General features: G+C 37.0%; 1 protein-coding gene across 23 annotated transcripts in view; it reads left to right on the forward strand.

Moving 5' to 3' along the window:
- Positions 1-27,513, forward strand: part of MBTD1 (mbt domain containing 1) — a 67,824-nt gene that overhangs the window by 14,917 nt on the left and 25,394 nt on the right. For 14 of the 23 annotated variants that reach the window (XM_020914026.2, XM_070479273.1, XM_020914034.2 and 11 more), the window contains 4 exons: positions 12,286-12,487; positions 16,129-16,268; positions 17,562-17,676; positions 18,505-18,590. In XM_020914026.2, coding sequence (XP_020769685.1) covers positions 12,334-12,487; positions 16,129-16,268; positions 17,562-17,676; positions 18,505-18,590 — 495 coding nt within the window. In that variant the 5' untranslated portion in view covers positions 12,286-12,333. The other 9 variants (XM_070479280.1, XM_020914029.2, XM_070479278.1 and 6 more) reach the window with 7 other exon arrangements.

The raw sequence follows: 27,513 nt of genomic DNA on the forward strand, positions 1-27,513 counted from the left end.
GAGGATACTGGAGTGGGGTGGCATTTCCTACTCCAGGGGATCTTCTGATGCAGAAAATCAAACCCACATCTCTTGTGTCTTCTGCATTGGCATGCAGATTCTTTACCACTGGCACCACCTAGAAAGCCCCTCTTCACACCATACATAAGAATAAGCTCTGGATCAGTGATACAAATATCAAACACTATACAAATAACGTATATGGGTGAATTTGGAAATTTTTCTGTGACTCAAGATCAAGGTACATTGAAAGAAAATACTGATAAATTTTACTACATTAAAAAATTTTAATTGCATGACAGAAAACTATAAGGAAAATCAAAATTTGCCATTTATAACACACAAGGGAAAATTTAGGGTAAATTCCTAAATACAAAGTTTTATAAACATTTGAAAGATTAAAAACACTGAAGAAAAAAGGATAAAAGATAACAGACAAGTCCACACACACATACAAGAATAATAAAAAATGGCTTAATATAGAACTGTACTGGTTTTTAATACCAGTCCCCACTAAAAATTATGAGAGCTCCTTGGAGAAATGGTTGATTTCAGAGCTGGAGCAGTGTAGGTTTAAAATAATACTAGATTATCTTGATATCCCAGAAAGTAAGGCATTGTCCAGAATGGATGTGGGCATGTCAGAATGACGTGGTGATACTAGTTCAGGGTGATACTAGTAGCCAAATCTGGGGTGATTTGAACCTCCAAATAATTAAGGATAATAGTGAATTATAAACTACTGGGGGGAAAAAAAGGAGTTAGTGAGCTCATACCGATAATGAGTAGGTAGGTAGATACATAAAGGGGATGATGAGAGAGTTTCCTACTGACTGGTAAGAGAATACTAGAATTAGAAAATCATTTTGTGACATCATAATGTTTGGTTCTGCAGGAGCTTTTGGATGCCTAATTTAGGTAAGAGAATGGTGGAATTTCAATGAGAAACAGTATTTGTTTTAAATGTGTCCCCAGGATTGCTTATTAATTTCAGGGAGAAGTATGTAAGGTAAGTATACTGGAAAACGTAGACAGCACCAAGAGGGGAGGAGGCCTATATTATCCAAAAGCAATCTTATAGATTAAAGAAAACTAGGGATACAAATACAACATGTGATCCTGGACTGGAGGGGAGAAATTTTATAAAGGATATTATTGGGTCCATTGAACTACGGATGGTAAGTTAGGGCAAAGTGTTTTATGTTAAATTTCCTGAAACTGAATAATTGTGCTGTAGTTATGAGAGAATGTTTATATTCTCAGGAAATGCACACTGAAGCAGTTTGGAATAAAAAGACATGTATGGGACTTCCTGGTGGTCCAGTGGTTAAGGTTCTGCAGTGGAAACTTCAGGGTGTGTGAGTTTGATCTCTGGCTGGGGAACTCTGATCCTTCATGCTGGTGGGGTGCAATCCAAAAAAAAAAAAAAAGATTAACGCAACTCTCAAATGGTTCAGAAAAATATTTATATATTTCAACAGAAGAATTAAACAAATGGAGCAATTTTTTATCGATTAGTGAATCTGGGTAGAACACACAGGATTTCACTGTATTATTTTTCCAACTTTTCTGAAAATTCGGAGTTATTTCCAAGTAAAAAGTTAAAACAGTAACTGACATACCGTTTTCAGCCAGCATATGAATCAGCATATTGGCAAAAAAAAAAAAAAAACCACTCTTTACTTCACTATTGCCGGAGTAAATTCGAAATGGTGAAATCTCCATGCAGGAGAATTTGACAGTAGCTAGCAAAATTACTACATTCACCATTCTAACCAGCAGTCACACTTCTGAGAATATATCCTGAAGGTTTACTGCAAATAATTCATATACATGTATATATTCATGGCAGCAACATTAGTCATTTGTCATATGACAAAAATTTGTCATATTTTTCATTGTAAAACACTGAAAACTATTAAATGTCCAAGTGAGATTAGTTTGATAAACACACACACAATTTAGAACTGTTCAGCTTAAAAAGAAATGAGGAAAATATCTATGCTTTGAAACAAAGTGTTTTCTAAATAATTTTCTAAATAAAACACACACACAATTTAGAACTGTTCAGCTTAAAAAGAAATGAGGAAAATATCTATGCTTTGAAACAAAGTGTTTTCTAAATAATTTTCTAAATAAAAGCAAAGGACAGAGGAATTTAGTATGTGGCCTTTTGTGTAAGAAAGAAGAGAAAATAAGGAAGCATAAATATACCTGTTTAACTTTTTAAAACATAGACACAATAAGAGATGAACCAGAAAGCAATAAAGTTGGTTACCCACCTTACAAGAGTCAGTGATAGGGTAAGGCAAGGAAATGATAGTTCTGCAATTTACACCTCCTTGTATAGCTCTTGTGATTTTTTTTGATAGTCCCTGAAACTGAAACTAATTCACTAAGGATGTCAAGGGAGATGCAAACCAAAAACCGACTTATTTCAAGTTAGTAACGTAACCACAACTGAAGGAGAGAGAAATAACAAATCCAAGTAATTCTTGAACTTGATATTCTGTTCCTTGGTTTGGAGAGAAGAGATTACAAAGAAATTCTGAATATAAAAGTTCATTTTTATAGCAATATAGATGTTATGCTTCTGAAACTATTTAAATATAGAAAAGGATGAAGCATATAAATGTTAATTTTGTTGGAGGCCAGGGTTTTCAGTAGAAGAAGACAGAGAGAAATACGAATGTGGGAAGGTAAGGAAAAGCCCTGTAGGGATGGGAGAGGTAAATGTGAACTCATACAATTTTCTGAAATACATTGTATATATATGACAAATGTCATATTTTTGTGTGCATATTTATTCCAACTCACATGCACTGAACGGCTCCAGAATCAAAGAGATAGCCTAGTAGCAATGAGCACATGGACCACCTAGGTCTTTATTTCTAACATTCCCAATAAAAGAAACCAAGGCTCTTTGGAGAAATGGTTGATTCCAGATTTGATACAGAAAGTGAGTATAAGATAAGCCTGGACTGTCTTGTGATGCCAAAAAGTAAAGAAATGCTAAAAAATGATAGGGCCATGTCAGAATTACACAGGAGTCTGCCTGAATGGGTTCCAACTGGCTGAATCTGTCATGGTTTGAACCCCCAAATAACAAAGGACAATAGGGAATTATAAACCACTGAAACATAGGAATCCAGAAGTTAAAAGCCGTAAGAAAGAGGGCTCTTCTTTACAGAAGAATACCAGCTGGTGGATATGGGAGGATTTCTGGGATTGGAAAATCATAGTAAAAGATTGGGCAAAAATCATCATTGAATGCTAAATCTGGAGTGAGATTTTGATGAGCAGTTTATTCACATGGTCTTGAAGTGTCCTCTGTAGTAGTTGTTTAATTGCTCAGTTGTGTGTCCAACTCTTTGCAACCCGTGAATTGTAGCCCACCAGGCTTCTCTGTCCATGAGATTTTTCAGGTCAGATTTCTGGAGTGGGTTGCCATTTTCTCCTCCAAGGGATCTTCCCGACCCAGGGATTGAACCCATGCCTCTGTGTCTCCTGCATCAAAGGCAGATTCTTTACTGCTGAGCCACAGGGGAAGCCCCATCTTCCTATAGACTAAGAAAAATAGTAAGACTTGAGTGAAGGACCAGACGGCAACAAGACCAAGTCTTCAAACTTATCACCAGTAAGGGGCAGATAGACACCATGTAATCTGAATTTGCTTCCCTGAGAAAAGTATCATCAGTATCGTATTTCAACTGAGAATATACAGTCTGAATCTAATGATAAGAAAACCTCAAATCCAAAAAGAAGGAATTTTTATCTTAGTAAAGTAGAGGAAATCTCTGTGAATTCCAAATAATTTGTGTTGATAGTCCACCCTTATGGAGGGGGTGCTTAATTCCTAACTCCTTAAGCATGGATTTACAATAGTTCCTTCCAAAGAGTACAATATGGAGGAGGGGAGAGTAGTAATTTTAGAGTAGAGAGAACTGACATATTTCTCTGGCAAGTAATCAAGGTCAGCATCAACAGGGATAAACTATGTTGAAGGATATATCCTTCATGTAGCAAAGGACACTTGACATCTGTGATCTTCTTCCCAAAAGTAGAAACCCAGTCTAATCATGAGGACATTGTACAGGAGGCAGTGATCAAGACCACCCCCAAGAAAAAGAAAGGCAAAATGGTTGCCTGAGGAAGCCTTACAAATAGCTGAGAAAAGAAGAGAAGCTAAAGGAAAAGGAGAAAAGGAAAGATGTACCCTTTGAATGCAGAGTTCCAAAGAATAGCAAGGAGAGAAAAAGAAGTCTTCCTCAGTGGTCAGTGTAAAGAAATAGAGGAAAATAATAGAATGGGAAAGACTAAAGATCTCTTATAGAAAATTAGAGATACCAAGAGAACATTTCATGCCAAGAAGGGCACAATAAAGGACAGGAATGGTATGGGCCTAACAGAAGCAGAAGATATTAAGAAAAGAGGGCAAGAATACACAGAAGAACTATACAGAAAAGATCTTCATGTCCCAGATAACCATAATGGTGTGATCACCTAGAGCCAGGCATCTTGGAATGCGAAATTGAGTGGCCCTTAGGAAGCATCACTACAGACAAAGCTGATGGAGGCGATGGAATTCCAGTTGAGCTATTTCAAATCCTAAAAGGTGATGCTGTGAAAGTGCTGCACTCAATATGCCAGCAAGTTTAGAAAGCTCACCAGTGGCCATGGGACTGGGAAAGGTCAGTTTTCATTCCAATCCCAAAGGATGTTCACACTACCTCACAATTGGCGCTAATCTCACATGCTAGCAAATTAATGCTCAAAATTCTCCAAGCCATGGTTCAACAGCACATGAACTGTGAACTTCCAGATTTTTAAGCTGGATTTAGAAAAAGCAGAGGAATGAGAGATCAAATTGCCAAAATCCGTTGGATCATGGAAAAAGCAGTAGAGTTCCAGAAAAACATCTACTACTGCTTTATTGAGTACGCCAAAGCCTTTGACTGTGTGGATCGCAACAAACTGGAAAATCCTTAAAGAGATGGGAATACCAGACCACTTGACCTGCCTCCGGATATATCATATTGCAGGTCAAGAAGCAGCAGTTAGAACTGGACATGAAACTACAGATTGGTTCCAAATCTGGAAAGGAGTATGTCAAGGCTGTATATTGTCACCCTGCTTATTTAACTTATATGCATAGTACATCATGCAAAAAGCACAAGCTGGAATCAAGATTGCCGGGAGAAATAGCAGTAACCTCAGATATGCAGATGACACCACCCTTATGGCAGAAAGTGAAGAACAACTAAAGAACCTCTTGATGAAAGTGAAAGAGAAGAATGAAAAAGTTCGCTTAAAACTCAGTATTGAGAAAACTAAGATCATGGCATCCAGTCCCATCACTTCATGACAAGTAGATGGGGAAACAGTGAGAAACTATTTTCTTGGACTTCAAAATCACTGCAGATTGTGACTGCAGCCATGAAATTAAAAAGACACTTGATCCTTGGAAGAAAAGCTATTACCAACCTAGACAGCATATTAAAAAGCAGAGACATTACTTTGCCAACCAAGTCCATCTAGTCAAGGCTATGGTTTTTCCAGTAGTCATGTATGGATGTGAGAGTTGAACTATAAAGAAAGCTGAGCGCCGAAGAATTGATGCTTTTGAACTATGGTGTTGGAGAAAACTCTTGAGAGTCCCTTGACTGCAAGAAGGTACAACCAGTCCATCCTAAAGGAAATCAGTCCTGAATATTCATTGAAAGGACTGATGCTGAAGCTGAAACTCCAGTACTTTGGCCACCTAATATGAAGAACTGACTCATTTGAAAAGACCCTGATGCTGGGAAAGATTGAAGGCGGGAGGAAAAGGGGACGACAGAGGTTGAGATGGTTGGATGGCGTCACCAACTCAATGGACATGAGTTTGAGTAAGCTCTGGGAGTTGGTGATGGACAGGGAAGCCTGGCGTGCTGCAGTCCATGGGGTCGCAAAGAGTCGGAAACAACTGAGCAACTGAACTGAATAAATACATTTTAATATGTCCACACAATAATTTGATCTTGCTACTTTGTGATAAAAAATAAATACTGATACTCACAACAGGGACAAATTTCATAATCATATGCTGAGTGAAAACCATACCCCCTCCCCCCCAAAAAAGTTGTATGATTTCATTTATATTTAAAACTTTGAAAAAACTAATGTACAGTGACAGAAAACAGATCAGTAAGCTACTTGGGGAGAAGGCAATGGCAACCCACTCCAGTACTCTTGCCTGGGAAATCCCATGGACAGAGGAGCCTGGTGGGCTACAGTCCATGGGGTTGTGAAGAGTCAGACATGACTGAGCAACTTCACTTTCACTTTTCACTTTCATGCACTTGAGGAGGAAATGGCAGCCCACTCCAGTATTCTTGCCTGGAAAATCCCAGGGACAGAGGAGCCTGGTGGGCTGCTGTCTATGAGGTCATACAGAGTTGGACACGACTGACGTGACTTAGCAGCAGCAGCAGTAGCAAACTACTTGGGGGAACAGGTGGGGCCAAGGGAGGGAAAGAATCTACAAAGCAGCATGAAGAAACTTAGGGTGATTCTGGACAGGTTCTTTATCTTGACTGTGGTGATCATTTAATGAGTGCTGTATTTGTCAAAACTTGCGAAGACAATGGTAAAAGGGATATCCTTAGATTGACAGCTGTACCGGAGGTCTAGAAAGCAACCATACTATATTGGAGGAGGATGGACGAAGGTGGCTCCAGGATAAAAATGAACCTTTGACAGTTGAAGGATTTAGAAAAAGGCAATAGATACTTTGAATAGTGATTAAATGAAAAAAGAATGAGACAATTGCTAACTCCAGGAAAAGTTATACCAAAATGGAACACAAAGAGTTTCCTGGTGGCCTAGTGGTTAGGATTTCAGACTTTCACTGCTGTGGCCCAGGTTCAATCCAGTGACTGGGCTGAGGAGCAGTAAATATAATCACATAAACACTGGTCATATTCCACTTGTGTTGCTTGGATGACATATTCTGTGTTTGCAGGGTGAATGGAAGAGATTAGAGTATATGTCTAGAACAGTAGTCCTTAAGATGCTTTGGAAAGGGCTGCAGACTGTATATTCCTCTTAAATTATTGTCATGTTCGCAGTGTGTTAAGGGTTCGAAGAGGGCTTTGAAGTAAGGAAAATTTCCTAAATATGTTTGATCAATCTTTTTTTGAAAAATGTTAACAGCCTATAGTTATTAAAACTAAAATGTTTGACTCTCTGAAATTTTAGGTTTATATTATCTTAACAAGTTGAGTCAGGATAAGATACTCTCTATTGACTCTAAAAGGTCAGTAAATGTTAGCTGCTAACCAAGCTGACTATAAAGTGGACAACAAGTTTATATGAAAACTATGGGTGTACAAGATAATCTCTGCATGGAGTTAGGGTGTATGAATTTATTACAACTTAGAATTGTAGCCAGTTTTTACTAAATGTATATTCCAGGCATTGTGGAAAATATTTCATAGTGTCTTTATGTTGCCCTCAGGAAAAAAAAAAATATGTCAAACTTTTACTCTGGCCTTCAAGGGCTCTGGTAATCTGACTGTAGCATCCTCCTCTGACGCCATCTCCGACTAGGTATCAGCTACCCTGACCTTTCAATGTATCAAGTACATGCCAGTCCTAAAGCCTTTGTCTTGTCTTTTCCTTTGCCTAGAATATTCCACACCAGACATTTCGGTGCAGTTCAGTTTAGTTGCTCAGTCGTGTCCGACTCTTTGCAACACCATGGACTGCAGCACGCGAGGCCTCCCTATCCATCACCAACTCCCAGAGTCCACACAAACTCATGTCCACTGAGTTGGTGATGCCATCCGACCATCTCATCTTCTGTTGTCACCTTCTCCACCTGCCCTCAATCTTTCCCAGCATCAGGGTCTTTTCAAATGAGTCAGCTCTTAGCATCAGGTGGCCAAAGTACTGGAGTTTCAGCTTCAACATGAGTCCTTTGAATGAACACCAGGACTCATGTCCTTTAGGATGGACTGGTTGGATCTCCTAGCAGTCCAAGGGACTCTCCAAGAGTCTTCTCCAACACCACAGTTCAAAAGCTTCAATTCTTTGGTGCTCAGATTTCTTTATAGTTCAACTCTCACATCCATACATGACTACTGGAAAAACCACAGCCTTGACTAGACGGACCTTTGTTGGCAAAGTAATGTCTCTGCTTTTTAATATGCTGTCTAGGTTGGTCATAGCTTTCCTTCCAAGGCGTAAGTGTCTTTTAATTTCATGGCTGTAGTCACCATGAACAATGATTTTGGAGCCCCCAAAAATAGTCTGCCACTGTGTCCACTGTTTCCCCATCTATTTGCCATGAAGTGATCTTAGTTTTCTGATTGTTGAGCTTTAAGCCAACTCTCCTCTTTCACTTTCATCAAGAGGCTCTTTAGTTGTTCTTCACTTTCTGCCATAAGGGTGGTGTCATCTGGATATCTTAGGTTTTTATTTCTCACTGCAGTCTGGATTCCAGCTTGTGCTTCATCCAGCCAAGCATTTCTCATGAGGTACTCTGCATATAAGTTAAATAAGCAGGGTGACAATATACAGCCTTGATGTACTCCTTTCCCTATCTGGAACCAGTCTGTTGTTCCATGTCCAGTTCTAACTGTTGCTTCTTAATCTGCATACAGATTTCTCAAGAGGCAGGTCAGGTGGTCTTGTATTCCCATCTCTTTCAGAATTTTCCACAGTTTATTGTGATCCACCCAGTCAAAGGCTTTGGCATAGTCAATAAAGCAGAAATAGATGTTTTTCTGGAACTCACTTGCTTTTTTGATGATCCAGCAGATGTTGGCAATTTGATCTCTGGGTCCTCTGCCTTTTCTAAAACCAGCTTGAACATCTGGAAGTTCACGGTTCACATATTGCTGAAGTATGGCTTGGAGAATTTTGAACATTTCTTTGCTAGCGTGTGAGATGAGTGTAATTGTGTGGTAGTTTGAGCATTCTTTGGCATTGCCTTTCTTTGGGATTGGGATGAAAACTGACCTTTACCAGTCCCATGGCCACTGCTGAGCTTTCTAAACTTGCTGGCATGTTGAGTGCAGCACTTTCACAATATCATCTTTTAGGATTTGAAATAGCTCAACTGGAATTCCATTACCTCTACTAGCTTTGTTCGTAGTGATGCTTCCTAAGGCCCACTTGACTTCGCATTGCAGGATGTCTGACTCAAGGTGAGTGATCACACAATCTTGATTATCTGGGTCGTGAAGGTCTTTTTTGTATAGTTCTTCTGTATTCTTGCCCCTTCTTCTTAATATCTTCTGCTTCTGTTAGGTCCATGCCATTTTTGTTCTTTATTGAGCCCGTCTTTGCATGAAATGTTCCCTTGATGTCTCTAATTTTCTAGAAGAGATCTCTAGTCTTTCCCATTCTATTATTTTCCTTTATTTCTTGGCACTAATCACTGAGGAAGGCTTTCTTATCTCTTCTTGCTATTCCTTGGAACTCTGCATTCAGATGGGTGTATCTTTCCTTATCTCCTTTGCTTTTCACTTTTCTTCTTTTCACAGCTATTTGTAAGGCCTCCTCAGACAGCCATTTTGCTTTTTTGCATTTCTTTTTCTTGGGAATGGTCTCGATCCCTGCCTCCTGAACAATGTCACTAACCTCTGTCCATAGTTCATCAAGCACTCTATCAGATCTAGTCCTTTAAATCTGTTTCTCACTTCTACTGTATAATCATAAGGGATTTGATTTAGGTCATACCTGAATGAACTAGTGGTTTTCCCCACTTTCTTCAATTTAAGTCTGAATTTGGCAATAAGGAGTTCATGATCTGAGCCACTAAACTCCTGGTCTTGTTTTTGCTGACTGTATAGAGCTTCTCCATCTTTGGCTGCAAAGAATATAATCAGTCTGATTTCGGTGTTGGCTATCTGGTGATGTCCATGTGTAGAGTCTTGTCTTTTGTTGTTGGAAGAGGGTGTTTGCTATGACCAGTGCGTTCTCTTGGCAAAACTCTAATTAGCCTTTGCCCTGCTTCATTTTATACTCCCAAGGCCAAATTTGCCTGTTACTCCAGGTGTTTCTTGACTTCCTACTTTTGCATTCCAGTCCCCTGTAATGAAAAGGACATCTTTTTGGGGTGTTAGTTCTAAAAGGTCTTGTAGGTCTTCATAGAACCATGCAACTTCAGCTTCTTCAGCGTTACTGGTCTGGGTGTAGACTTATATTACCATCATATTGAATGGTTTTCCTTGGAAACCAACAGAGATCATTCTGTCGTTTTTCAGATTGCATCCAAGTACTACATTTTGCACTCCCTTGTTGACAATGATGGCTATTCCATTTCTTCTAAGGGATTCCTGACCACAGTAGTAGATGTAATGGTCATCTGAGTTAAATTTTCAAGCAAGATATTCAAGTGGCTGCCTTTTTTGTGCTCAGGATCCTTCCTCAATCTCATTTGACTACCCTTGCCTTGTCCTTTTCACATGCCTTGTATTGTCACATGGCCTTGCTTGAATCTTTCCCAACTGTGGATTCGTCTGCTGTAAACTTTACGAGAATCATTAATCTTTCTTTAGCCTCTCTGAGAAACAAATGCTTGCTGAATGCTAAATGAATAAGAGAAAGAAACTCATCACTTGCCCAGGTTCATAGTTCGTAAATGGCAAAGCTGAATCGCAAACCTGGGTCTGTCATAATTTTGTGTTATTAGCCCCACACTTGATACACACAAGGATTATCCTATTCCCTACCAGTTTACCAGTATTACCTATATTGTTAGACTTTTCCTTTTGAATTGCCTTCAGAGTCTTATTTTTTTTTTTTTAAATCTTCTGGTGGTAGCAGATTTTGATTCTTTGAAGATACATGTGATTTATAGAAATAACTAAACTTTTCAGAACCAAATCTGCTGAATAATCAGGCTAGGGAAAACAATAGTGGGAGATTAGGAGAATAATTCTAAAGTGGCTACAGTCAACTTTTCTTTTTTAAATTGGGTCTAAAAGAGAGTTCTGAAAGATGAATAGTTTTTTTTTTAATGTGGCAATATTTCTAGAACATTTGTAGAGCCTCCCAATGGGATGACTTCTTAAGATTGTATTCATTTGAGTGTATATTATTTCCATTTTATGGATTGAAAAACTACTTCTTTTGCTTTCATAGTTACACATAATACAAGTGGAAAATCAGTTCCCCTCCTCAGTGAAACTGTTTAATACTAGCATATCTGAAAATGATAGTTTGTTTAGTAAAACTAAGAGATGCATTTCCATGGTTTTATCTTGTCAAGCTTTGGAAATAAATTTCAGCTTTGTTACTGGTCACGTTAAGACTTTAAACTAGCCAGGAAAGAAATTGTGCATAAAGTGTAAGATGATACCAAGAAACTTATAACTGGGCAAAAGAATAAGATAGGTACCAGACTCTAAAGATTTTTTGGTTGACAATTTTGACTCTGCTATAACTCAATGTATGTTTATTGATGGTTTGGGGTTTGTTTGTTTTTTTTTTTTTTCCATTTCAAATATTCCATTTTTTTTTCTCTTTGTTATTTCCTGCTTTGTTAACTTTCTTATCACTGAATTTGAAGTTTTGGAATTGATTTCAGGAACAGTTGGGGTGGTGGTAGGTATTAGCTTGGGGATTTTTTGGTGGCTTGAGTAAGGGAATATCTTTTGGAGGAACATATGAGTAGCATTTGCTGAATGTGATACATAGTATCTTTGTGCTTGTTTTTTTTAAAGGGCATAGTGTTTAGATGGAGGTAATTGGGTTATGTCTAACCATTTATGTTAAAGAAAAAATGAAATAGTGTTACATGTAGAAATGCTATCTTCTATAGTTTTTGAAATAGCTAATATCTAAAAATTGTCTCCCCTAAATTTAAAGTTTTCAGTCTCTGCAGAACTCCTAGTGATTTTTAAAAGCATCTATTTCCTGGATGCTCTAAATTAAAATAAAAATTTAAAATTTTAGAGATAAAAGGCAAATTAAGAAACCATCTATTTGTTACGAGTATTTCACTAAAGTTTAAAAAAATCATCTGATCACATTTTTGTAGAGAAGTCTCATCTAGTTTATGGCAGAACTTAAGTTACATCTTCTGACTCCCATTCAGTGTTTGTTCCATCATTATTATTCCTTTTAGCTAACATGGTAGTTAATAGGTTTATGCCTCATGGGGAAGGGCTCTACTTTGACACAGACATTTAGATTTTCATTTTGCAAACCTCATTTATCACAATTTGAACTAAGGTCTTTTGGGTGGTGTACATGGGTGCTATATCATAGTTACTGATTTCTTCTGCTTTGAAGACTGAACATTCTTCACGATCCGAAGGGAACAGAGGAGACTCATTCGGGATGTTTGACGGTTATGACAGCTGCAGTGAGGACACAAGTAGCAGCTCCAGCTCTGAGGAGAGTGAAGAGGAAGTTGCTCCTTTACCTTCTAATCTCCCCATTATCAAAAACAATGGCCAAGTGTACACATACCCAGATGGTAAATCTGGCATGGGTGAGTATACAGCGTATACTTCAGCTCAGGTGAACTGCCTTCACCTTTATCATACCTCTATATTTGAGGGTATGTTTTGATTCCATTTCTCCTATCATTTCCCTTAAAATTTTTAAAGAACAGTAAAGAAACAGAATCTGAAACTTACAGTTCTAGATAAGATCACTGGGTTTGTGTTAGATCTCTTTATTGACAAGTAGAACAAAATGAAAAAAAAAAGCTGTTGAGAAACTTGATGAGACTTAAATTCTGTAATTAAATAATAAATCCCTATGTAATTCGAAGTGTGTAAGATAATAGACTTCCAGAATTGAGAGAAACTTTCAAGGTAAGTCTCCCTTCTCTCTAACAATTCCTTTTAAGTTTTCTGTTTTAACACTTCAGTGATAATGTATCTCTAATTACCAGAATATTCTTTATATTGAACCAAGATTATCCTTGGTTCAATTATCCTCTGACTTTTGTCCTTTTTCCCTTCACACAAAAACATTTATTTTTAGTGTTTCTCTTGGGCATACTAAGTAAACCTAGTTGCTTCAAGCATTTCTCATAACATCACAGTGTTTTAATTCATCAGTATCCTGCTTACTTTCTTCTGGAGATATTTCAGATTGTGTGGTAGTAGGTTGGCAACTTGTCCTGATTTGCCTGATACCCTCCTGGTTTTAGGATTATCCTGGAAAAGACCTCAGGCAAATAGTTGGTTACCTTGTGTGATTAGATCAGAGGTTGTTCAACTTTTATCTCTTTTCTTCAGGACACTGTGTTTCCATTTAAGCATATTCCTACACTTGATCTTAGCCAAAAGGCCGAGAAGCGATCCATTTAAGCATATTCCTAATTTGGTCATCTAATGTTGAATGCAGTGTCTTCTGATTGTCATTTGCAGATTTGATGATTATGCCTTATAGATTATATTCTAATATTTTGATTAAAAGTTAAGCATCGAAGGGCCTGGTACACAATCATTCACACCATATCAAAGAACTTAACTTCATTTATCAGGACCCAGTAGGTGTGGTCATCCAACCAGTTAATAGCTACCTAGATCTTTTCTACTTTAGCTTGAATTAATCCTTAATTGACAGAGCTACATGAGAGATTTTATCAAATGTGTTAACTCCTATTAATATACATCTTACCATGGTTTAGTTATAACATACTAATGTGGTAATCTGTCACAAGAGGGAGCTTTATATGTGCCGGATTCTGTTTTAAAGATACAGATAGGAATAATATAGAATAAAGTCCCTGGTGGAGCTTACATCCTAGTCATGGGAGTTCTAGTTTGACATGTTCAATTCTTGGCAAAGACATACTATCCCCTTGGGATTGCATTTTTTTTAACCTACGTGATCCACAAACCTTTTAATCTGTTCTAGAATTTTTACAACAGGAAATCATTCAGGCTTTTTTCCGCATTAGACCCCCTTTATCTCTCATCCTCTGGTACCTTACATTTTTCCATGATTTCTTATAATTTATAAGTACTGGTTAAACTGTAAGTCCCTCCAGTTGTAACTGTTTAGGTGGAGATTTAAACCCATTGAAGTAGTTGTTTGCTATGTTATCTTTTTTCCCCCCAACTTTATTGAGGAATAATTGAGAAATACAGTTGTATATGTTTAAATGTATAAATGTGATTTGATACCCATGTACCTAGTGGAATGATTACCAAGATCAAGATAATTAACACATCCATCACCTCACCAAGTTAACTTTTTATTTATTCAACTGTTCTGTGTCTTAGTTGTGGCACGCGGACTCTTAATTCCCTGACCAGGGATCAAACCCAGGCTCCCTGCATTGCGAATGTGGAGTCTTAACCACTGGACCACCAGGGAAGTCCCCAAAAGTTAATTCTCTGTGTGTGTCATGTGAGCACAAGATCTACTCAGCAAGTTTCAAGTGTATAATACAGTAGTGTTATTAACTACAGTCACCATGCTGTATATTAGATCACAACTTTTTCTTTTTATAACTGAAAATTTGTACCCTTTGGCCTTCATCTCACCATTTCTCCCTCTTCTCAACCCTTGGCAACCACCATTCTATGAAATAGGCTTTTTTTTTTTTTTTTTCAATTCCATGTAAGTAATACTATACAATATTTGTCTTTCTCATTTTGGCTTATTTCACTTAGCATAATCCCCTCCAGTTTTATCCTTGTCAGAAATGACAAGATTTCCTTCTTTATTGGCTGAATAATACTCTATTATAATGGATAGTATCTACTTTACATATACATATGCATTTACATATACATTTATGTATAACTTGTTTTTTTATCCTCTCATTCATCAGAAGGCATCTAATACGTTTCTCTAACTTGGTTATTGTTAACAATGCTTCAGTGAATGTGGGAGGTCAGATACCTTTCTGATACACTGGGCTGCAGTCGACTAATTTCTGATAAGGGCACCAAGAACATATGACAGGGAAAGGACAGTTTTTAGTGAATGGTGTTGGGAAGTTAGATATCCACATGCAGAAGAAAAGCTGGACCTATCTTAAACCACGTAGAAAAATTAACTTGAAATGGTGTAAAACCTTAAATGTGAGACCTGAAACAATAAAACCCCTAGAAGAAGACATGGGAAAACGCTCCTTGACTTTCATCTTGACATTGGTTTATTGGATAAGACACTAGAAGCACAGCTAATAAAAGCTAAAATACACAGTGAGATTACAACAAATTAAAAAAGTTCTTTTCAGCAAAGGAAATAATATATTGAAAAGACAGCCTACAGGATGGGAGAAAATATTTGTAAACTATATATCTGATAAGGTGTTAATATCCAAAATACATGAAGAATGTGTACAACTCAATAGTGCAGAAAAAGCAAATAATGTAATTTAAAAATGGGCAAAGCACCTGAATAGATATTTTTTTCCAAAGAAGACCTACAGATGGCCAATAAATATATGAAAAGGTGCTCAGCGTCACTAATCATCAGGGAAATGAAGATGAAAACCACATTGAGATATCACCTCATTACCTGTTAGGATGGCTTGTGTCAAAAAGACAAGAGATAGCAAATGTTGAGGAGGATGTGGAGAAAGGAAAACTCAAATACTCTTGGTGGTAATGTAAACTGGTACAGCCACTATTGAAAACAGTATGGTGATTCCTCACAAATTTGAGAATAGGACTACTGTATAATGCAGCAGTCCCACAACTTGTGTATCTTTCGAGATTCACTTTTTGTTACCCTTATGTTTCAATCTTCTCAATACTTTAAAGACCTGTGCTGTGCTTTGCATTACTCTTCACTTGTACTGCAGCTACTTTTCATCTTTTATTTATAATCCTTTCAAACATTAGATCTTGTAATGTCTGGCACAAGGTGAGCACCAAGGAAATGTTAGTTGAATCTAACTTACATTTGTGTGTCTTTCGATCCTTTTTAAAGCCTTTCCAGACTTTATTGTCAGTTTTTCTGGAGCCTGTAGCCATGGCATCATTCTAATCTTTCCCCTACCTTTTATTTGGATTTTTCTAAAGTAACAGAAGAAATTTTCTATCTGCCTGAAGGAATGTTTTAAAAATTAAAACTTTCAGATAATTGGAGGAATTATTAAACTGTTAGATGAAAATCAGTTTTATGATCATAACACCAGTGTTTTTATTTGTTAATTAGCTACCTGTGAAATGTGTGGAATGGTTGGTGTGCGAGATGCTTTTTACTCTAAAACAAAGCGTTTCTGCAGTGTTTCATGTTCAAGAAGTTACTCGTCAAACTCGAAGAAGGCAAGCATTTTGGCCAGACTTCAGGTAACGGTACAGAAACCTTGTTCTTACATCTGTTATTTCTATGGCTTTCACTGTTTGTCTGTCATTTGATTGTGATTCACTATACTCCACCTTTATCTTATTAGCCTGTTAGTATTTTATACCCCACATTTTTAAGAAATATGTGAGCTTGTCCATTCTATAAAATTTGAGCAGCTGTTATAAATAGAGAAGGCATACTATCCAAAATAAACTGAATTGTTTGTGTCTTTTTTCTAAATAAGTATAAATGTAATAAATATCTTTATATATATATAAATTGAAGCCATTTTCCTCCCTGGTTTTCTTTGTAATTAGTATCAAGGTAGAAAATTTCAGTGTTGGGGGCAGGGAATGATTTACCCTTTGGTGTTATTTTTCCATTATTTTTGGTTTGTACTTTTCATTGCAACCCCTTTGATACCTTGACCAAGGGTATTTGGTTAATCCAACTAACCTTTTTGGAAGCAATTATAATACTAAAAGAAAATTGTCTTTCTATAAATGTATATCAGTGCCTACAAAATGACTGGAATGCCTACAAAACGACTGGAATGCCTGCAAAACAACCGTTTAAGTTATTACTATTGTAGCATATAAACAACTAGGCATCACATAGCTGATTTTTGTAATATATTTTATTTGAATGATCACATTTGTCGTCTTCTTCATCTTATTGTAATAAGGTAGCACATAGCACTGAAAGGATTATTTAAGTTCCCCAAATTAAGGAAATACATCACTTAGATGTATTTCTGTATTTCAGATAGACAGTCCCTAAAGATCCTGAGCAATGGTCTGTACCCAAATGGATGGCAGTTTGTCACACTGAATTTGGCCCATGATCATTTTGTCATTGATCTTTTGCATTAGCGCTAAAGGTATAAACCTCAGTCACTTGCTGTTTAAACATTGAATTATTTTTTTCTTATATAAATAGTAATGCTTAGCAACCTGCATGAGTGAATAACCACTGGATTTATCTAGTACAAGATGGAATCTGTTATCCACCACAGCCTATAGTTTTAACATTTTATGGGATATAATTTTCTATTAATATATTAATTTGCATATTGCTATTTAAGTCTGTGCCAGCTGTGCTACCCATTTTAGATATCTACATTGTAGCAGAATTCCAGAAAACATTTCTCATGTGAATTTTCTTGTATGTTTCCTCTGCTTTAATAATTTTCTAAACCCTCAATGTTTCCTTAAAATGAGTAGTATGCAATCAAGTCAGTTTTCACATTTGGGGGTGGGGAATGATAAAGAATCCTATTTACTTAACTTTTCTTGTTTTAGGGTAAGCCTCCAACAAAGAAAGCAAAAGTTCTTCAGAAACAACCTTTAGTTGCTAAACTAGCTGCATATGCTCAGTATCAAGCTACCTTACAAAATCAAGCAAAGACTAAATCAGGTAATATGGGTGAATGCAAGAGGTAAAATATTTGATACTAATTCATCTAGTTTTAATTAATAACATTTTAATTTTGGATTCTGTTAACTAAGCTATTTCTGTTCCCTATTTGCACATAATGACACTAGGCTTCTTTCATTTCAGTAAATTATCCTAGAAAAGTATAGTGTTTACAAGTTATGGTGCTTGTGACAGTCTCCTTAATAATACTCTTTTTTATTTTGTTTATTATTTATTTTTTATGCATTGATTCTCTGGCTGTGGACAGTGGGAAACGTTGTGGTGATAAGGCAAAGAAATATGACATTTATTAGGCTTCAAAGGGATTGGAGAGAAGAGAGTAACAAGAGAAGGAGATTGAGGAAAGGATCTTTTCTAACAAAAAGATTCTTAACAGGAGTGCGAAAGCAAGGCAGTAAGTAGGGAGTCAGACAGTAAAGAACGATAGTGAAAGTATTAGGTGGTAGATACTGGATAGAAATTTCAGTGAAGTGTGCAGTTAGAGCTACATGGGAATAAACCACAGGAGCAGTCAGAACAGTGTTTGTTATCCTGAACATATCTTCTTTCAGTTATTCTTTGTTCCTTATAATTGGAGAGCTCTTGCCTCACTTCCCAAGGAGCATATCTTGTGTGTAGAAAAGTTAAACCGTTTGTGTGCAAATATGATATATGCTAAAGTTCATATTTATTTACAGAAGTTTTGCTTTATAGGAAAAAACTTAATTTAGAGGTGATAAATATGTGTCATTTCAATTATAAAGTAATAACCTTCTTACAAATAAAAGATCTGAGAACTCCAATATATCTAAACTTATTTTATTTCAGCAGCAGTCTCCACAGAAGGTTTCAACTGGGGTAACTACATCAATAGCAATAGCTTTATAGCAGCTCCAGTTACCTGCTTTAAACATGTGAGTATGGAATTTTCTGTTTGTATTGAAATGCTTAATCATCGTTTAAATCTGAAGGCACAGTAGCATTTTCTAAACATCTTATCCTTAAAAGGTCTTTATTTTATACGTCATAATGGAAATGTTTCTTTTTTGTTAATTATTGTACTTACTAATAGTTACATAACCTTAAGTTTTATAAATAAAGGTTTCCTTTAAAGACATTTCAAGTTGAAATTATTTTAAATGGGAAGGTGTGAGTCTCATCCAATTTTCATATTAAGTTGAACCATATAAAATTACTTGTTTTGTGTATCAAAAATAGTTGGATATTAGCAAAATCATATGGTTCAGCCTCATAGAAACCATCCATTGTATGTTACCTAAATTTTTGTGATTTGACTTAATAATTGAGAAGAGGAAAGATCTAGTTTTGTTTGGTCACGAATATAAAATCACAAAAACAAAGAAGGAACTATTAGCAGTGTAGTATTGTGGACTGAAATTATTTTTTGCAAGATGTTCTTTTTAACAAGTAGATTGTCACAGACATTTGAAGTAATTGAGAGTTATGTTTAAAATGTATCTAATGATAAATTCTTTCCTTTTGATTTAATTCCTTTTGATTCAATTATTTGTGCTTAATTCTCTTCAATACTTATTTAACCCAAAAGTTTTAATTTATATTTAAAGGTACTATCTGCTACTGACCGTGTATAAGAAGAAAAGAATTTAGAAAGTTAATGAGTGAAGTTTTGTGTACACTTAACATATTGTTAACTTAGGGCTTTCCTGTTAAATAATAGCATGTGAACAAAACTGAGCTTGAGTTCTTGCTGTGGAAATCAAAATAAATTTTAATTCATTTGTGGCCAATAAAGGATCTTGATCAAGGCCAAGCCTGTTAATTCAGTGGTAGAAATATAAATTAAAGCCAAATTCATTCGTTTGCTAACTTTTCTTTCTTGAAAGTACAGGTGTTAAGCCCTTAGTCAGTGGCCTGCTGTCTGAACCAGCCTAAGTGGAATCTTGGACACTTCAATATACTGTAGCTGATACATTTTATTGAAATGTTGGTAGTAGTGTCATACTTGTGAGAGATGTTAAATATATGGCCCCAGTAGCTTTCATGAGAACTACAAAACAGATCTTTAACTCTCCTTTCTTGAGATGGTTCTTTTCTGATACAAAGAATATCAGAATTAGATTAAGTCCTCATTTATAATAACTCTTCCATTGTAGCCTTCTGGAACATTTGTTTGTTGTTTCCTTCTTAGTAGCCTTTATCTCTTTTTCTGTCTTTAGTATTTTTGTTTTCTAGGTTTAATACCATAACCGATGTCCAGCTGTTTTATATAAGTAGTCAGAATATTTTAAAAACAGTATTTCAAAGTCCCAAGATATAATATTTTCTTTCATGTCAATGTCTTTGAATAGTAATACTGTGCTAAAGTTCTTTGCAAGAAAATCTCTATTATAATGAAATTGGTTTTTTGTTACAATTTGATAAAAGAGCAGCTAGCTTTAGTTAGCTGTATAGTTAATAAGGATACTATGGGATCTCTTTTTTCTCATTTACAAGCAAAGTGTCTGTCACCCAGTGCCTTCCTGCTCCACTCATCTTCCTTTACTGTCTTTTCCTTATTAACTAGGAAACATTTACTATTTTTAATGTCTTAGTGTTTTTCAGTGCAAAATAAGTTTGCTTTGTTGCCTTAACCAGCATTTTTATTTGAAGTCATTTGATTGAGAAGGTGAGACTTCCTATTGTACTTGATTTTGTCCTTTAGAGTTGACTCTTCATGGTTCTCCCCCTTACACAGTTTTTGCATTCTCCAAGGAAAATTACTAGCTTTTAGATTTATTGTTGCTAGGAGGAGCTGCAAGCACAGGGTCCTGCCTTGACTCATCAGTTTTCCAGTCTTCTAACACTTGATGCCTGCTCTAACACTTGTTCATCAGTAAAGGCCCCTTCCTCCACACTCTACACCTGCATTGTCTCCAACTTGAGCTTAGGTTAGGAGCCTTTCCCTACTCTGAGAGGATTCTTTTTTCAAGCATAATTTTTAAAAATGTTCAATCTGTGAGAATTCCCTGGTACTCCAGAGATTAGGACTCTGTGCTTTAACTGATGGGTCCCTGGCTCTGTTCCTGATTAGGAAACTAAAATCCTGCAAGACAGGCAGCGCTGAAAAAAAAAAAAAAAAAAGTCTAAAAACATGGAAACAGAACTGTTCTGGTTGAACCAGGACTTGAGTGTAGGGTGGTGTCACAACTTTGACTGCCTGCTTCTTTAGCATAACTCAACCTTTTATGCAGTAAGGACCCAGTAAATACTTTATATATTCCAGTACTTAAAAATGATTATGATTAGTTCTAAAAGCATAGAATTTCAGTGGAATTCCTCTTTACCATGGTCTGTCTTTAAATTTCTGGAAAGTTTCTGCAAAATATGTCATAGGACAATACTCTCTCTGAATATTGCTGTAATTATGCTTAATGATTTATATAGTCAATCACTCAATTACTTTTGACATTCTTTATAATTATCAGTGTAAATGGAGTCCAGTTTTCATTAAATATACCTACTTAGAAATCTGCATATTATTGCTGTATATGTGATGCAACTTTTTATCTGGGTGATAGTTTTCATACTTCTTTTTTTTTTAAGCACTACAATTCCTCTTTTTTCTAAAAAACATAGCTAGGATAAAGGAAATTTATACCAGCTGGTCTGGAAAGAGTAGAATGAATTGACTGGAGCCTTGGCACCTGACTCTTGGCTTTCCCTTCTTTGGCAGTGTCTGTGGTTGGAAACCACTAAATTTGGTAGTATCATTTTTTAAAAAAAATTTTATTGGAGTATAGTTGTTTACAGTATTTTGTTGGTTTCACGTGTTAGGTAATATCATTTTTAATTATTCCTGAATCATAGGGTCACAAAGCTGTAAATTATCTTAAAAATTATCTAGTTCATCTACTCCATCTCTTATTATAAATTAAGGAGCTCTTCCTACCTTTTTCAGTAGCTGGATTGAAATTTTCAATTTTGGGCTTTAACCTGCAGTTTTTTGTTTTTTTAAAAAAATTATATTTATTTATTTATTTATGGCTGTGCTGGGTCATCGTTGCTGTGCACACTTTTCTCTAGCTGCAGAGAGAAACTCCAGTTTCAGTGCAAAGGCTTCTCAGTCGTGGCTTCTCCTGTTGCAGAGCATGGGCCCTAGGACACATGGGCTTCAGTAGTTGGGGCAAATGAACTCAGTAGTGTGGCTCCCGGGCTTTAGAACGGGCTCTAGTAGTTGTAATGCATAGGCTTAGTTGCTCCACGGCGTATGGGATCTTCCCAGACCAGGGATTGAACCCTGGTCTCTTGCATTGGCAGGTGGATTATTAACTACTGAGCCACCAGGGAAGCCCTTGTTTTTGTTTTGTTTTAATGGTTTTGAATTAAGCCCCTATAGGAAAAACCCTTCTGTGTTTCACCTTAACACAACTACCAATACCATACTTCTGATACCAGATGAGTGGGTTTTCTGCCCCATCAGGTATTTCTCTGACACCAGCTGAGTATCCTACAATTTAGTTTAATTCTGACACTGTCTATCTGGAATTATCATCAGATCCCACACTTACAGGCTCAGTCCCACAAGACTGCCGCCACTCCAAACACCAGTTGCAAGTCCCCCATTGTCATCTCTGCTTTTGACAGATTAGCTATAAATCAGGGTTCCCATGACCCCTTCTTTGGGTTTGATAATTTGCTAGAATGGCTCACAGAATTCAGAGAAATGGTTTACTATCTTATCATTAAGGATATAATAGAAGAGATGAACAACCAGATGAAGAGATGTGTAGCACAGGATATATGAGAAGGAGCACAGTTTCCATGCTCTCTCAAGTACACCACTCTCCTAGCACCTTTACTCATCCACCAGCCCAATCCTATGTATTGGGATTTTTATGGAGGCTTCATCACATAGGCATAATGGGTCATTAACTCAGTCTACAACTCCTTTCCTTTCCTGGAAGATGGATGATGGGGCTGAAAATTCCAAGAAGCTTTTAATCAGAGTTTGATCTGTATGGTGACCAGCTCCCATCCTGAAGCTGTCTAGGGGCCCACAAAGAGATGCCTCATTAGAACAAAAGACACTGCTGTCATCCAAGAAATTGCAAAGGATTTAGGAGCTCTGTGTCTGGAATCAGGTCAAAGATCAAATATTAGAACAAAAGATATGTCTAGTGCTCTTATCCCTTAGGAAATTACGAAGGCTATGAAACCTCTATACCAGGAACAGGGCCAGAAACTAATCTATTTTTTTATTTCACAGCTTCTAAAAGCAGTAACCTTATCTTTACTAACTGTGGAAAAATCTTCAAAATACTTCTGCAGTACTGCATTCCAGTTAGGTACCCTATGTTAATGAAATTCACAGACTGTTTTCTTCTACTGTCATTTATGTTTGAACCCAAGAGAGTTGTTCTGTATGTATGAAGAATACTTAGCCTTACAGCATTCTTAACTTTCCTAATATCATAGTCTTTTAAGTAGATACACTCTATTCCCCATTATTTCCTTATAAAATCAAGTACAGAGAGTTCCCTGGTACATAGTGATTAGAATTCCGTGCTTTGACCTCCATGGCCCAGATTCAGTCCTTGGTAGGGGCACTAAGATCCTACAAGCCATGCAGCATGGCCAAAATTAAAAAAAAAAAGATCAAGTAGAATATTTCTTTCAAGATTGCAGGGAGAAATAACATCCTCAGATATGCAGATGACACCACCCTTATGGCAGAAAGTGAAGAGGAACCAAAGAGTCTCTTGATAAAAGTGAGAGAGAGTGAAAAAGTTGGCTTAAAGCTCAACATTCAGAAAACTAAGATCATGGCATCTAGTCCCATCACTTCATGGCAAATAGATGGGGAAACAGTGGAGACAGTGAAAGACTTAATTTTGGGGGGCTCCAAAATCACTGCAGATGGTGAGCGCAGCCATGAAATTAAAAGACGTTTGTTCCTTGGAAGAAAAGCTATGACCAGCCTAGACAGCATATTAAAAAGTAGAGACATCACTTTCCCGACAAAAGCTATGGCTTTTCCAGTTGTCGTGTATGGATGTGAGATTTGGACGATAAAGCTGAGCACCGAAAAGTTGATGCTTTTGAACTGTGGTGTTGGAGAAGACTCTTGAGAGTCCTTTGAACTGCAAGTAGATCAAACCAGTCAATCCTCAAGAAAATCAGTCCTGAGTATTCATTGAAGGGACTGATAACTAAAGCTTCAATACTTTGACCACCTGATGTGAAGAGCTGACTAATTGGAGAAGACCCTGATACTGGGAAAGATTGAAGGCAGGAGAAGGGGACGTCGGAGGATGAGATGGTTGGATGGCATCACCGACTCGATGGACATGAGCAAGCTCCAGGCGTTGGTGATGGACAGGGAAGCCTGATACAGGGTCACAAAGAGTCGGACATGACTGAGCAACTGAACTGAAGCATTACAGCACAGGCCAAAATGTTTCAATATCAAATGTATATGAATCTTAAAAAGCTGAAATCATATGCCTTTAATTATGAATTTGCAGACTTCAAATTTCTTTTGTTTGGTACCTGAACTATATATTCTGATGTCAGTTTATTGATACGGTCCTTGCTAAAAGCAGAAATGTAATCATCCTACTTTTTTTTCTCCCTTGAAAATAGTTGTATTTATGTAATTTTAAAAAAGGTCCTTTTCCTCCACAAATAGCACATTGTATTGCTTACATGATGTTTTCTAATCCTCTCTTTTGGTCCAGCTATTTTGAAAGGGATAAAGTTATAAATATTTCTTTGCAACAGGCATTAAAAATATTTTTTGAATATATAAATTGAATATGTATATTAAGGAGAAAAAAGGCTTTTTGTTTGTGTATGTGTGGTAACAATGGTTTATTATTAAAACTTGGGTCTGTGTTTATTAGTAAAATAGTCTCTTTCAAATAAAACTATTCTTTGTTTTTTTCCCTTAGCTTTAACCATGTATACATAACTCCATTGAAAATAAATATGACTTCACATCCTTTTTAACTGAAGGTAGAGTTTTCAGTATGTCATCCTAGATTGCAGAGTTTCTTTCTAATGGAAGTAAAACTTTTTAGTTTCTGGTACTTGTTAGTACTCTAATTTAGCTATTGTGTTGCCACAAAATAAATTCTCTGCAGGAAAGCTGTGGCTTCTGGTATTATATAATATATAATAAAATATAATAAAAATAATCTGTTTCAAGGAAGGCCTAAGTAACCTAGATTATTTTAATATTTTTTAAAAATTATGAACTACTTTATGCTTTTCAAATTAGTAACCACTGCTTCCTTTCTCTTTTTACATACACTAGCATTCCATCATTTTTTTTTTAGCTTTATTATTTATTTTTGGCTGTGCTGGGTCTTCGTTGCTACACGCAGGCCTTCTCTAGTCTCAGCTAGCAGTGCCTTCTCTCCAGTTGCAGTATGCAGGCTTCTCATTGCAGTGACTTCTCTTGTTGAAGAGCACTTAGGTTCAAGAGTGCACTAGCTTCAGTAGTTATGGCACGTGCCTGCTTAGTTACCCCACAGCTAGGATTCCCAGACCAAGGTTTGAACGCACGTCCCCTGCTTTGGCAGGTGGATTTTTAACCACTGGACCATGAGGGAAGTCCAGCATTCCCTCATTCTTAATCTGATTTTCACCCCAAGCATCCCATTTTCTCTTTGTACTTTCCTTGTACTCCCATCCCCCTACTATTGTGCGTGCGTGCTAAGTCACCTCAGTTGTGTCCAACTCTTTGTGGCCCTATGGACGGTAGCCCTCCAGGCTCCTCTGTCCATGGGATTCTCCAGGCAAGAGTACTGGAGTGGGTTGCCATGCCCTTCTCCAGGGGCTCTTCCCCACTCAGGGATTGAACCCCCGTCTCCTATGTCTCCTGCATTGGCAGGTCGATTCTTTACCACTAGCACCACTTGGGAAGCCCTGCTGCTATGACCAAACCCCAAAAGTAGGTCTTATTATCAAATCAAAAGGTGAGTGGACTTTCTGGAGAAAGAGGGAACTGTTTTATTTTTCTGTTCCTACTTTCTGTCAATTCCAGCAAATGACATTTAGGACTTCTAGTCCTTTTCTAGTCAATTTCCTATATTGTTTTTTCCCCTTTTGGCCATATAATAGCTTATCTTTCTCTCCTAGTTGCACTTTAGTCACCATATGCCTATTAGTCAAAGTATTTTAATGGTGGCTTTTTGTATATTTGGCATATCATTATTAGGATCAATAATAGTTACCAGTGTACAACTTCAGGGCTCACCTCTGCCTGGTTGAATTCTATTACTACTAAAGATTGTGATTATCAAAAGTTACAGGTTTTCAGCTCTGTGGAGGGAAATCTGTATTTCTCCCGCAAAGCATCATGTGCGTATTGTGTCAGCCTTCTGAGAGTCTAAATACTAGCCATCTGGGCTATTGGACTATCTGGGAATGTTCTTAAAGTACAGAAAAAGTTAAGAATCCCATCCAGTTACTTTCTTACGGACAGTCAGGTGGAGGTTATCATACATTTGTGTTGGGGAGCCCTCAGCATTTGGATTTGGCCATGACCTGCAGGACCTGATGACAGCTTACCTTGCAGGGAAGGAGAGTCGCTCCCAGATAGCCCTCACGAGTGGCCCTGGAGCAGGAAGTGATGAAGCAGATCTTCCTGGTTTGGGAGGAACCTGAGGTGGACCTCTCGTCCTGAGTCTGGAAGGTAAATTTGTTGTTACCTGTAAATGATGGTTCTGCTAGTCCATGCTATGCCAATCCAGACTTTCAGAGGTATCCCTCCTGCCAGCAAGAGAAGACAGATGACTTGGCTGAAGATGGCTCTCGAGCCCTGGGTCATTTAGTCTTCCACACTTAAGAATATCCATTTTGAACAAAAGGGCAGCTGTATCTTTAAAATTCCTTTATTATTTCAACACATTGAGCACATACTACGCAGTGACGATTGTGCTCTTTTTTATTATTGTTTTTGTTCATTTTTTTTCTTAGAGTGAACCATATGGATTGGTTTAAGAGGGCCTAGCAGAACCACAACCTTACAGGCAAGAACAAATGTCACTTTCTGCTACTTTCTCCTATACCAATCCAGACTGTAGGGACGATCAACATAACATCCCCCAACTATAGTGAGCATTAACTTTATTTTCTAAGTGAGCAAGCATATTGACACTTGTTTTTTTAATAAAATGTGACTAAAAGTTATTTTCTCCAAACAATTGTTAAAAGACTTAAAAAAAAAAAGTCAGTATGACATTGTCACATCTAATTCAAAAGGGAGTCCTATATACCAAATTGTTTTAGCAGTGTGCTCATCTTTACACACAGGTTGTCAGCATAACCATGCGTCTTCCTTCTTAATGAAAGATAAAGCCCATTTCATAAGATTTGGCAGCCAAACAAAGAGGAATGGATATCCTACCTTAATTTAATGCATACATTCCACTACATCTGTCTGGTGTAATTGGTTTATCCTCACAGAAATTAATACATGGTCTTTGTGTTAATATACGGTAGCTTAATCTGTTACCTGTCTTCCTTCCAGCCTCTCCTTTTCTGATCGTATCTGCTGGCAATAGGGATGGCCCTACAGTCTAGAATGATATAGGGGGAGATAGCAGAACCTGAAGAGTCCATTCTTTCGATTTAAAAATAGCAGAAAGAGGTAGTCATAATGGATGTATTATTTTTTGTACAGCTCAGGTAGATAGATATGTGTATCCTTCCAGAATTAGAAATAGTTCAGATAGGCCACTGTATCCAAGTGCTTGAAGTATAAAAGAAATAGCCATAAGTTGATTCTGTGTTTGATTTCTTGACTTATCTTAGTTCAGTATTATTTGACATTTTCTTCCTGTCCTTCAGAAATTCCTTCAGCTATTGAGA

This window comes from Odocoileus virginianus, chromosome 17 (assembly GCF_023699985.2).
Source record: "Odocoileus virginianus isolate 20LAN1187 ecotype Illinois chromosome 17, Ovbor_1.2, whole genome shotgun sequence".
NCBI lineage: Eukaryota > Metazoa > Chordata > Mammalia > Artiodactyla > Cervidae > Odocoileus > Odocoileus virginianus.